This window comes from Rissa tridactyla, chromosome 2, assembly GCF_028500815.1.
Source record: "Rissa tridactyla isolate bRisTri1 chromosome 2, bRisTri1.patW.cur.20221130, whole genome shotgun sequence".
Classification (NCBI taxonomy): Eukaryota; Metazoa; Chordata; class Aves; order Charadriiformes; family Laridae; genus Rissa; species Rissa tridactyla.
In genome coordinates this window covers 156,483,588-156,495,892 of record NC_071467.1, presented here as the reverse complement: position 1 = coordinate 156,495,892, position 12,305 = coordinate 156,483,588, and the positions used below count along the sequence as shown (strand labels likewise).

The window sequence follows — 12,305 nt, the reverse complement described above, 5'->3', positions numbered from 1 at the left end:
AGACATATTGGTCTGTGATGAACCCATAACCTGTTATTTGTCACATTTTTTTGAAAAATAAAAAATCTTTACATTTATAACCAGGAAAAGAACAGCAAATGCCTTATTTGCAGTGTCACTGAGGAGATGTATTCTGGCTTCCACACCTAAGCAATTATGCATGCTACATGCATGAGAAATCCTTTAATGTAAACTACGGGTAACTGCCAGGTTAGAAATGTGGGATGCACCATATAGGCAAATTCTGCTGGGGAGACAGTGACTTTGAAGAGGTTAGAGACAGGGTAGGTGACCAAATGGACATGGAACTTAACAGCCAATGCAGCTGCCAATGCAGAAGATGATTCTTGTATTATTTAAAAAGATTATAAAGTCAGAAATCATATTATATCTGAGTAGGACACCGGTGGTATTACTACAGGAATAATATGTGAAGCTCTGATACCAGATTTGGAAGGACAGAAAGAGATCAGGAGTCATAAAAATGAGACACAGATTAGGAAAGCATGTCTTAAGATTCTTTATCTATTTATCAAACACTAAGATGTGTATTAGAGTCATGATAGAAATGAGATTCTTTATTCTAGATTAGAAAAATGTAATGAAATAAAAAATCTCTTTCATTCTGTTTTGGTCCACTAATCAGAAGAAAGTAGCCAGGGATAATATTGGATTTAACCTTCATTCTCCAGGAATTTTCCATTGTAAGCAATAAACTGTGTGCAGAAAATATCTATCTAGTTAATTAAGTAATGGTTGGAATTATTTTCTGAACAGAAGGAATTAATTTTGTAACATACTAAAGTGAGCACTTGGAAACTGGATTTTACATTACACGACTAAATACTATTTTTGGAGTACTGAGTACACATTCTGTCACTACCATGCGCTTTTCTGAATTACTGTATTCATGGGCAGAATAAATGCTATGATTGCAACATGAGAGGGATGAATAGTTGACAAAGTAACAGAAATCTGCTACCTGTATATGCAAGAACATTGAGTACCACATGCATTTTCTTAATATGTTTACAACCAAGCAGCCAAAGAAAATATAATGAATGCTTCTTACTGAATACCATTTTCTTAAAATAGCTTTGAACTTGAGGAGTGAAAAATCTTACCTGCAAACATATTGCCAGGTTAACTCTACAGCCAAGTGATGTGCTGACAGCCCGTGGATGGAGACCGAGGTCTTTAAATAATTTTGAAAATGACTGAGTAAGAGCTATCCGAGGTCGTTCTTCAGCCACTACTACACACGTCCGTACACGTGAAAGGTCCAGTCCCCTTGCCTAAAAAGAAGTTAAAATGTAACAAAGGCCACAAATGGGCAGATTTAATGAAAAACAGTTAGTAGTGCTTAAGTGTGTTATGTGGGTATTATGATTCAAGAGGAAGAGCGGTAAAGAGGCTAAGGTGCCAGTATAATTTCCATCTTTCCTGGAGGCTGGACGGCCAGATGACAGTCTAACAGCTGTAGAAGAGCAGGCACACTTGCTTGTCATCTCAACGTTAGCACGTTGGATGAAACGGATATGCTAATTCGGAAGGGAGGGAATGCCACTTCCCAATATTAATTCAGAAGGCCAGGGAGTAATAGCAAACAGGAAGCAGTGTCTAGCCTTGGAAAAACTAATTAGGAAATTATTACACGAGCATGGTAAGGGCTGGAGACATTATTAGCATCAGCATCCCAAGATCTAATTGATTTCAGTAGCGTACTGGAAAATCTAGATGACTTCAGAAATGTACCTGGCTACGTGGCTTTTAATTCTGCAGAAAAAAAAAGAGAAGATACACACCTTCCCCCTGCCCCCACCAATGAAGACAATCCAGTTAAAACAATCAGTGCTTTTAAGAATGTGACTATTTAACTACAGGGGCCAAAACCAAACTAGTACTTCATATAATCAGGGAATTCATAAAACATAATATACAATGTAATACTGCTTGGGCCTCTTGGACATTTACACCTCTGTTTTCCAACACTTGCCTTCCAACACAGGCTGCAACACACATCAGAAAGCTTAGGTAAATAAGAGCCTTTCCTTGATGTTTAAAAGCCTTGTGATCTGGAAGAGAATGACTGATATTCATACATAGCCTTTGGCAAGGAATAACACGGGTTCTGCGGAAGCTGCCCCTGCCCTCTGATGGTGGTCTCCTCACTGCAGACATTTAGCACAGCCGTTGACGGCAGGGAAGGCTCCCAAACACCACCGTGCAGACGGCGGGTTGTGCAGGATGGCGGAATTACTCACCTTCAGCGACTCTGTTTGCGAACCGAGTCCCTTAGTACAAAGCTCCATGACCGAATAGGAACAAAAAGTGTCTCTCACTTTGTACTGACTCACGGCAAGAAGCCACAGAGCGGGATTGGTCTCCAGTTCTGAGGGAGGAATCAAGATAGACTGGTGTCCTGAATAAACGCTGTGAAGACACAAGATTCATTAACGCACGCTAAACGCCTGTGTCCGCAGATGTTTACAAGCTACGGGGCACTAGAATATAAAGTTTAACACAGCACTGGATGAGCCATGTAAGGTCTTACAGTGCTCTACAGTAGTGTAACACAAAGTTTAACTCTTGTTTTTCGCTATACCTTCATAGTCTATGAGGAATCGTGAGGGATGCGGGCAGAACATGCTCCTAAAATACTAATTTACTCAAAATGCCCGTGGAATTTGCTGTTAGAACTGTACCGAAGAGAGCAAAATAGCTCGGTTATTAATGGTGCTAATAAACAGTATTATAATATCAACAAAAATTATGTGTTGCTGACAAATAATTAAGATTGAGTAATTATCATTTTAAGATACCTTGATTAAAAGAGTACTTGATTGCTTCACATGGAAATAACCCCTCTCCTGCTGAGGCAAGCAAGAGTTTGCAATCATTTTCAAGGGAGTAAATCTGGCCCAAATTTAACAACCCATGTGGCTTTAAATTTCTTCTGTGAAAGTTTTATGAACTTTTAAAACACAAATATACTACATCTCTTGTTTATTGGATACCCAGTGAGCATAAGTATTGAGAAAAGACACTTATCAGGGTCCCCTGAAGGAAACAATTATGCCAGAGCTAATTTCTCTGGTACACAAGAGTCTCCCCAAGGGAAAAAATATTCCCAGTTTGATGTCTTTATTTCCCATGGGTCCTGTGTTGTTCGCTCATCTCAGACAGGCAGATTTACCATCAATTTTACAGTCCTCTCACATCTTTATTTGTGATTTGTAGATATTTCAAATCGGAAAATGGTCATAGCATAAAACCCCAAAATCACAGAAGTTCGGAGAAAGGACCATAAAGCCCCAGAGATTTATGATGCACATAAGAGAAATTCATTTGTGACTTGAAATGCCAGCCTGGTAAAGTACAGCTGACGTTTTCAAAGCCGGGTGCCCGAGGTAAGACATGAAATGGAACTTTATTTTCAGGAATACGAGCATCTCTGTAACATTTGACATTAGGAAGAAGATACACACTTTTGCAGTTCTTGAAGATGGGCTGCTCACACAACTTCCCTCCGTGGTGAGTGAGTGCCCCCACTCCCCCCAAACCCAGATGAGAGTGCTTTCAAAAGCTGTGCAATTTATAACAGGGTTTGTGTGACCTGGCTGTCTTTACTTGGTGTGATAGAGGCATAAAAGGTGTACAAGTCCAGCCACAATGCCAGTTAATAATCCAAATAGTTTAGGTCTCTGCTGGAGTACGAGCCAGAGGATGTCATGGAATATATATGAACTACAGTTCAAATAATTTCATTTATCATACAGTAAAAATTTTATCTTAGACTGCTCATCCACATTTATGCCATTGGTGATGATTCATGACCAGTCTTGCCACGAAGCGATGTGTTCTCGGATACGGTCGACATAACGACTACAGCACAGGACAGTCAAATGAAGCATTATGCTTTTATGTTGCTTTTATGGAATCAGAATAAAGTATGACTGAACCTTGAGCATGTGCTTCATAAACATGTGAAAAGAGATGTTGGCAAAGTTAGCCAAGCCCGAAAGGAGTATGCCCTGAGCTCAAGTGACAGATCAAACCAGCTAGGGAGTAGTAACAGTTTTTACTATAAATATTACTTCACTTTTTTCTTCTCAGCCAATTCTATCAAGTTTAGGGCCCCACAAACAATCAAGCCGTATGATCTGTCTGGTAAATACATAATTCTTACAAAGAGGAAGCTGTAACCGCTTCAGTAAGAACCCGGGACGGGCTCCAATCTGTACAGACACAGTATACAGAGATTCAGCGTCAAACCTTTTCCCCGTCCCTGAACTCCTCTAGTTGATGAAGCCAGTATCAGCCGAAAAACACCCACCCCTGCACAATAATAAACAAGCTGCCAGGGGGTCAAATGTGTGAGAATTATTACTGAGAACCACATTAAGATCCCTTAAGTGCCATTTATTCAAATGGGCAGAACATCCCAAAATAAAAACAAAATCAAAAATACAAACTTTATCCCTGTACTGAAAAGTGCCCACACAAACTCCACAGTAATAAGGGAGGAAAAAGCTGCATTGCTTTCAGGAGAAGAACAGGAAATTGATTCCAAGTGCATTTTACCAGGAAATAGTCCACAATGGTGGAATTTGGGAATACAAATTTACACCAAAGACAAATCTTTTTCCCCTCGGCAACACTAATGAGTTGGGGTGAACTGTCTCCCTCTCTTGATCAACTTACACTGGGCAAGTAAGAAAGATACTCGTGTTTGGTCTTAACCTCCCACCAACGGCCATGCTGCAAAGCATGAGGATTTGGATGCAAAATAGCTGTATCTTCTCCAGACTGAGGAAAAAAAAACATTCTTATGATCAGACTTTGACTAAAAAAATCATTTTGGTTAGACAAAAATAAATAAAGACATTGCCAGGACCTTTTCTGAGTTTTCTAATCCCTCAGAAACATTAAGTTCAGAATTAAACTGCAGAGTTATAACGCTGCAGATGATAGATAACAAGGAGTTATCTAGCAGGAAGGAAACTTTCTGTGGTGCAGAACCTCAGACATGTGCTGCTCTTGTCTATACAGTACCTAAACCTACAGAAAGATGATGCCATGCCTGGAAACTTGATGACCAACACAGGCTTTGCCTACTGAGCTGTGGTTTAGTAACCCATGCATATCATCTGATTTGCTAGAGCAGTTGGTGGAGCCAGGAGAAGAACTACAAAGACATACTTCTATGTGCCAGCGCCACAGCTGAAGTGGTTTATGCAGCACCTGGCCACCACAATGTCAGTCAGAACTTGGCTCACCTCCCCGAATCAATCTTGGAAACATTATGCATGTTTTCTGGATCGCTCCAAGCAACAAAACGTTCCTGGTAGCCACATACCCCTGCAAATTCGCCGACTTTATACTACCATGTTAACCCCTGAGAAGCTGTATGTCACCAATGTTTTGGTGGAGAGAAGCTAAGAAAAAAAAGATACTCCCTTGCATAGCTGGCTGAAACGTTTCTACCACTTCGGTAGTTTCAAATCACTGTGAGATGTTCGAGGGTGTTTGCTTAGTATGGATGTCAACAACCAAGCAGAGGACCATACGCTTGAACAGACTGCAGTTGTGGAAGGCTGCCTTGGAGATGCTGGATAAAGCTAGATACGGTCCCAAACCTATAGGAAGTTCTGTCAATGCCGCCTCCATGTAATTCGAGGTATGGCAGAGATGTCTGTTAGGTACATCTAGGTATGGTACTTTCTAGATATGGTAGAGTTCATCCTGAAACTGAGGCACTGAACAAACAGACAGTTCCATCTCACCTTGAAACACAACAGTCATCAACAGATGGTTAAGCCGTCAGCTTTGCTAGTCTCATACTGGAAGTAACAGGGGGATCAGATGGGATATTAGGAAAAGCTGGGGGCTTAAATATAAATTGTAGAAGCTAAAATTACCGTTCTGAAATTGCAATATATAATATATTGGAGTAGGCACAAGAATTTAGTTCTGTAAATACTGGGAAGGAAACCGAAGCAAGACTGTTTCTTCCACAGCTGTAGATATTTGTTGTCATGAAAGTAATTCCATCTCCTGATACAACTCTTGCAACAGGAGATGACACAGTGCAGAACTGCAGAGCCTATCTGACAGACCTGGACTTCTGTTTACCAGTCTCCACCGTTTTTAGAAAATGCAAAAGGAGCAGGTTAAACAGAAGACAACAAAGGAGAGTGACTACAGAGCATCCCTGCATCATCTTGTCACAATGACTTTTGGGATGCAGACGCAGAGTGAAATGCAGTGGTAGCTGAGGTGGGGGATCACCTTTTAGAAATGCTGTCTTCCTTCAGGGGACTGCAAAGCAATCTGGGGGAAAAAAAGTATCCACGTGGTGGACAAAGCCTTGGATCTTGGCAGTAAGTGAAGAGCCTTGTCTGCCTGCACTGAGCAAGGGCTGCCCAAGGACAGGAACACTCAAGTTAAACGCACCAGGATGTATTTTGGTATGATGGCGCCATCTGATCACAACACCGGTTCCACTGCCTGGCAGGCTGTTTTGGCAGCATATGGAGATGCCTGGAAGGACATCTTGGCAATTAACTGTTCCACTGAATCAAAGATTTACCCCATGTTGTGCTGAGGAAGATTAGCAGTAAAGTCTGAGGTTTTATTATAGTTCCAGAAATTTCAGCAGGGCAATAAATGCTGACAAATGGCAATTGCAATTTGCAATTGCATTCTGGCAGGCCACTGACCCGCTGCTGCCCTTACTTCTGGTGTCCTCAGGTGGTATGAGCTGCTTTCCCACTTAACTGCAGGAGGCAGGTAGGTACTGCTGAGTCTTCTAAGTATACGCACATAGTTTCTGCATTTCTACAGATGATATTTGACATTTGATGATGAGAGACATGCATGGGAACTGGGCACCTGGTAGAGCCTGAAATAACTGAGTTGCCATGTCCATGATCCAAAGTCCATGAAAAGAGTCTGCATGCTGAGGGAACCTGAACGGGACTGAGCAAAAGCCTTCACAATTATCTGGACCAGAGCTTGTAGGAAGGATGGTACAGGCCACAGATGACAGTGTTTGGGCATATGTCTGGCCTAAGCTTCATAGGACTTCGGCCAAAATTAGACCTTCAGTTCTGGAGACCCAATACGCTCACAAAAAAAGAGGCTTTTGGAGAACAAGTAAAGGACCTCACACCACCTGCAGAATCTAAAGATGCCCAGCTGGCATACAGTGCACTAGCAGCATGACCGTACATGGTAAGCAGATAAGCAATCAGTACTGGAGAGACAGAGACACCTCACAAAGAAGTTTAACTGATGTAGAGCAAAAGGGATCATTGTGTAGGGTATGCAGATTTCCCCAGAAAGGAAAAGCTCTCACCAACAAATTTTGATAGGCTTCTGGTGCTGAGAATAGGTCCAGTCTTTACAACTTTCAGATGGGCGTGCTGGGAGGTGGTGAGAGCAGTGCCATAACCCAGCACTATGCTTTAACTCAAGCTCTGGTGTTGGTACCCCCATCAGATACCTGTAAGTCTTTGGTTAACACTGAAATGCCAGTATTTTGTTCCTGTAGTGCCTGCACTACCTGCTGGGACAGTGCTGTCTGCCCAGAACGAGAGCCAGAGGTTAAACTGAACTTCTTGTTTCTTCAAAAGGCTTTAACCTCCCCCTTTCAGAGACGTGTTTCGCAATCTCTGAGCCTCACAAGGGAAGGAAGCTTTCTAACATGGCTCCAGGCTGCTCCTGGGCACTTCTGAACTGATGTGTAACTTCTCACTGGGAAGCGTGCTGTTCGTGGCTCCTGAGCACAAAGACATCGCACAGCAGCACCAGGCGTGGGAATCTTACAGTCATTTGGTGGAACTTGGGGTGCTCATTGCCATTTCAACACCAAGTCCCTTTATCTAGACACTTAAAGAACGTAAGTTTTAAAAACTGGCTATGTTCATATCCTTCACTTTCCATGTCACAATTATCCTTTTCTGATGTGGCATTTAGGCTTCTTTATGCAGGTTTGCCTTCATTTTGCTGTAAATGGGCTGGAAATCGGGTGAAATGCTGACAAGATATCTTCAAGCCTAACAATAGTTATTGAGTCCTAGCACACTGAAGTTTTCTACAGTGCAGTTCTCATGCTAATGCTGCAATTCCTTGCTTACTTCTTGCACAGTTCCACCTGTTTGCTTAACAAGAAACCTTGCAGTCTCTTGCTGCAGAGGTTACCCATCAGCACCACTGGGGACTTCAGCTCACAGCTATGGAACAGAGACCACAGGAGCAGCACAGGAGAAAGCAACTTCACTGCACCTTACCTGGAAAACCTTCCCAGGACCATTTTATAGCATTCACGCTATTTATTATGTGGCCACTGTGGACCAGAAAATTCAGTTCCTCTGGTCCAGTCTGTGTCTTACTGACTTGCGCTATTGCAGTCTTAGTCTTTGAGAACATATTTAAAATTTATTTGAAATTATTAATGCACTTAATTTTAATTTCAGGAAGGACAATTCTATCTTCCAGTAGTAAAAGTAGAGCTGCAATATGGGTTGGCTTAGCTGGGCTAAAATGGAGGGAAAATTCTTATTCTATTGCATCACTCAGCAACTATCAATTAAGTAAATCCTCACTAACGAACTGTAGAATGCTCTATTCTGCCCCAGAGTGAGCAGCACTAAGACAGGGGCATCTTAATTTCAGGAAGCATTTTTGAACAACGGGATTCTGTATTTTTAATTTTACAGTGGAGGACACTTATTTTTTTTCTTTTAAAGAATGTAATACATTTTAAAATGTAATGCAATGCGATTCAGAATACTAGGATCACCCTCTCATAATGGATAAACGACATTATTAAAGCGAAAAACGCCAGAATAATGTATTCTTTATTGAGTCATTAGTAAGAACCTGCTAAAATTAGGAAGTCTGGGGTCTGTGAACTCACGTGGGGCTGATGACTGCCGCCACACCCAGGACGTGCTGTTCAATGACAAAGCTTCCAAGGAAACCCTGCTGGAGCATGCAGCCAGTTTAGAGGGAACGTGGTCAATCCCATTTTTTTAAAAATGTATTGCTCTGCTTTGCAAGGTTTCTTTTCTTTATTATTTTATACCCTTTAGGACATAAAATAATAAATTTTTAAAAATAAAAACTTTGCAAAACTATGCAATATACTCCAAACTTACCAAAGGGCTGGCTCCATGCTCCAGCAGCTTTCCTAAGTAGCTTTAACCTCACAGAATGGGGCATTCTGGGGCACCGCAGTGGAGCAGGCCAGCACAACGTCTAAGCACCTACAACGGGGATAAAACGTTAGTTTTTCTTTCATTCCTTAGTCAATGCCTCCTTTGCTCTAGTTAATAAAGGGATTAAAATGTACTTGTCATTTGAACCGCACCCAGCACAGGAGGTTGCTTTCTCTTCCTGCTGGGCTCCTAAAACGAAGAGTTCCTATTTAACTCTCAAAACCCCCTAACTGATAAAAAATTGAAGACCTAACTTCATTTCCATATGCCATAAGAAGTATTAATTTAGTTAATGGGAGCGGTGACAGACAATCACAACTTTACAGTAGAATCCTCTGAGGTAGAAATCTGGGCTGTAAAATTCTGGGGAGGATTTGGGTATGTTAAGCTACAAAGAATAGTTGCAAAATTTTTAAGTTATGAAGAGTCTAATAACCTCCAGGATGTATTTTTTGCTTTCACATCAAATAATACTAATTTCTAAAATAGTAATGGCATGGAAATTAAGTTTGTAAGTGGAATTAATGAAGCTGTATCTGATGTCAGCTTTCTCTAAATGACAGTTGCAATTCGAGCAGACTGCAAATTTTCTGGTTTTATAGGAACAGGAGATCAGTGGCAAAGAAGAGATTGACATGACGGTTCATAAGATTAGAGTGTTGCTGGCCTGATCTCAGCTCCTTCAGCTCCCTTGTTTCCTTTTTCTTCTTTGAAAAAGCTATAAAATTTTCTATTCCTTCTACAAGCTACAGAGGGGCACGGACCTTGATTGCTTTCTGCCAGAGGCTCACTGCCTTATTCACTTGCCAGTCATAATCTTCTCCTCAAAGGCTGAATACTATCAGTATTGGGAAGGACCTAACAAAAGCATTGTTGCAAATACAGTTCTGGAAGAACAAAAATTTCCGTATTCAGGAGGGCCAGAGGCACCACAAAGTACTCGAGTTTTGGACAGGTTAACATTTACCTGCATTTTATGGCTCTATCGTGATGTCTCATAGAAGTTATTCTTGGATGCTCCATGTCCCAACATTATCCCATACAATAACACACTCCTCAGCTGAACTCTCCTATGGTGCCCTACAACCCTTCCCTGCTCTCACCGAATGCACCATGGCAGGTTTAGCCCCCAGCAGAGAGAAAGCCTAACAGTGTTGACATCAGGGCATGATGGAACACATAAATCTATATCAGAAATATTCAGCTGACTTAAAAAAATCAATATTTTAAAAAGTTAACTTAAGCAGAAAATTTCTGAAAGTTTTTCTGAGTTTTTATGCAGCCTCAATATTGTTGGAGAAATAGCACATTGAAAAAAAATATTTTTCAAAACAAAGAAATCTCTAATCCCCACAGAAAATCTGAAATCATTTTAGGGCAAGTATAGTTTAAATCAAGAAGGACTGATCAAGAATGAATAAGGTAATACTGTTAATCTTTGGCCCATTTAATATTTAATAACAAAGATTTTAAAAGGGCAACAAACCAGGCCAATAGCCTACTTTAAAATAAACAATACTTGCTGAAAACAAATTGTTGCAGTTGTTATCAAATAATGCTTCCTTCAGGTATTTAGTCAATTGTTAAAAAGTTTATCCAGAGTATTTTTGTTGACCTGCATCATCTTCACTTTAGTAACTAAAAATAGCAGTACTGCTAACACTAAAGAACTTTCTATGGAGGGAGCAAAGATGTCAGACTCCTGTCACTCTAACATGTCTTCATAAAAATGTGCTCCACTAACACCCTGATAGCTCTTTCCCTTTGCCTCTGCATCAACCCAGCTAACTTAAAAAAAAAAGAAAAAAGAATGAAAGAAAGAAAGAAATCGATAGAACTGCTTTCAGTACTGAACTGTAACTTCCCTGGAGTATAGAGATTGACAGAATTGTTAAATTTCTAAACTTCTTATTAACAAAAAAAGCTGATACACATTTCACCAGAAATATTTTTTTCTGATAGCTTTGCTACAGCCATAGAAGGCCCCTTCTGCAAGAAAACACACTTTCACGTCTCTACAAAAATCACAGCCAGAAGTCCTGCAAATGAGGAAGCCCCCGATATCTACTCGTGCTTTCAGATTAGGGAATGACAAAGGGAAGCCACTTCCTCAAGGTAATATTGGTAGAGTGTTGCCTTCATCAAATAAAACTAGCCAGACTCTGCAGAAACAGCAGTAAAACAGCAGGAGGTCAATGAGCAGCCGTGTTGATGCTCTGCATTCTTAAGTCTAAATACCTATGCCCGTGCCCAAAACTCAAAGAAAGCACATTCTCTGTACAGCACTCTCCACGGAGCTTCCAGCAATTCCAATTGCCTGTGTCAGTCCCAGAGGTATCGTCTGTTCTTCCCATCCTTTTATCGCTCACATCATCTGGTCTGTTGTGTTATAGTACAATGGAAACGGTATTTCAAAAGGTTGAGGAGAAACCTCACCTGCAGAGGCACCAGAGGACAAACCCAAGTCCACAGTAGGGGTCCAAGCAGATAGCGACTTCTCTGGAGGGATAAAGCTCACACTGCAGCTTAATAGAACGACAAAAGGCACTAGTGGCTGCATGAGACATCTGAAAGACAACAGCAAAGTAATTAAAATGATCAACTATGTCATTCGGAAGGCTCATTCCCCAACTGTGCCAAGTGCTTAAATAAGTTACAGGATAAAGAAAACAAATAAATATTGACTTTGTGCTCAGTGTAAACACACATGTAATTTATATCTAAGAAAACATAATTTTCTTTCAAGAGGGTATCCAAATAACCGTGAAAGGGGAGGGGTGACAGAATAAGTTTGAAGTGATTTAGGGAGAAATCTGTGAGTGGTTTAAAGATGTGCTGCAAGCTGTACGCAAAGCTAATGATAACGAGCTAAGCTTTCCGCAAGAACAAAGGAATGAATGACTGCAGGTTCTGAATGACCTATTTCGTTGATCATCAGTAACATATTTCTAAGTACATATTTCTTAATACAGTAAATAAAAAATGCCAATGCACTTTTTAAACTGAAGAGGATTTTGCAAAACAATACTAAGGACCTAATCATTCAGTGATAAACATCTCCAATAAACTTAGAAAAGGTTC

General features: G+C 40.7%; 1 protein-coding gene across 4 annotated transcripts in view; it reads right to left on the bottom strand.

Moving 5' to 3' along the window:
- The window catches only part of DIP2C (disco interacting protein 2 homolog C), a 325,425-nt gene that overhangs the window by 38,033 nt on the left and 275,087 nt on the right, over window positions 1–12,305 (bottom strand). For all 4 annotated transcript variants that reach the window (XM_054193647.1, XM_054193648.1, XM_054193649.1 and 1 more), the window contains 3 exons: window positions 11,661–11,791; window positions 2,265–2,433; window positions 1,125–1,295 (listed from right to left, as the gene is read on the bottom strand). In XM_054193647.1, the coding sequence (XP_054049622.1) occupies window positions 1,125–1,295; window positions 2,265–2,433; window positions 11,661–11,791 (471 nt within the window). The remainder of the gene's footprint in view (window positions 1–1,124; window positions 1,296–2,264; window positions 2,434–11,660; window positions 11,792–12,305) is intronic.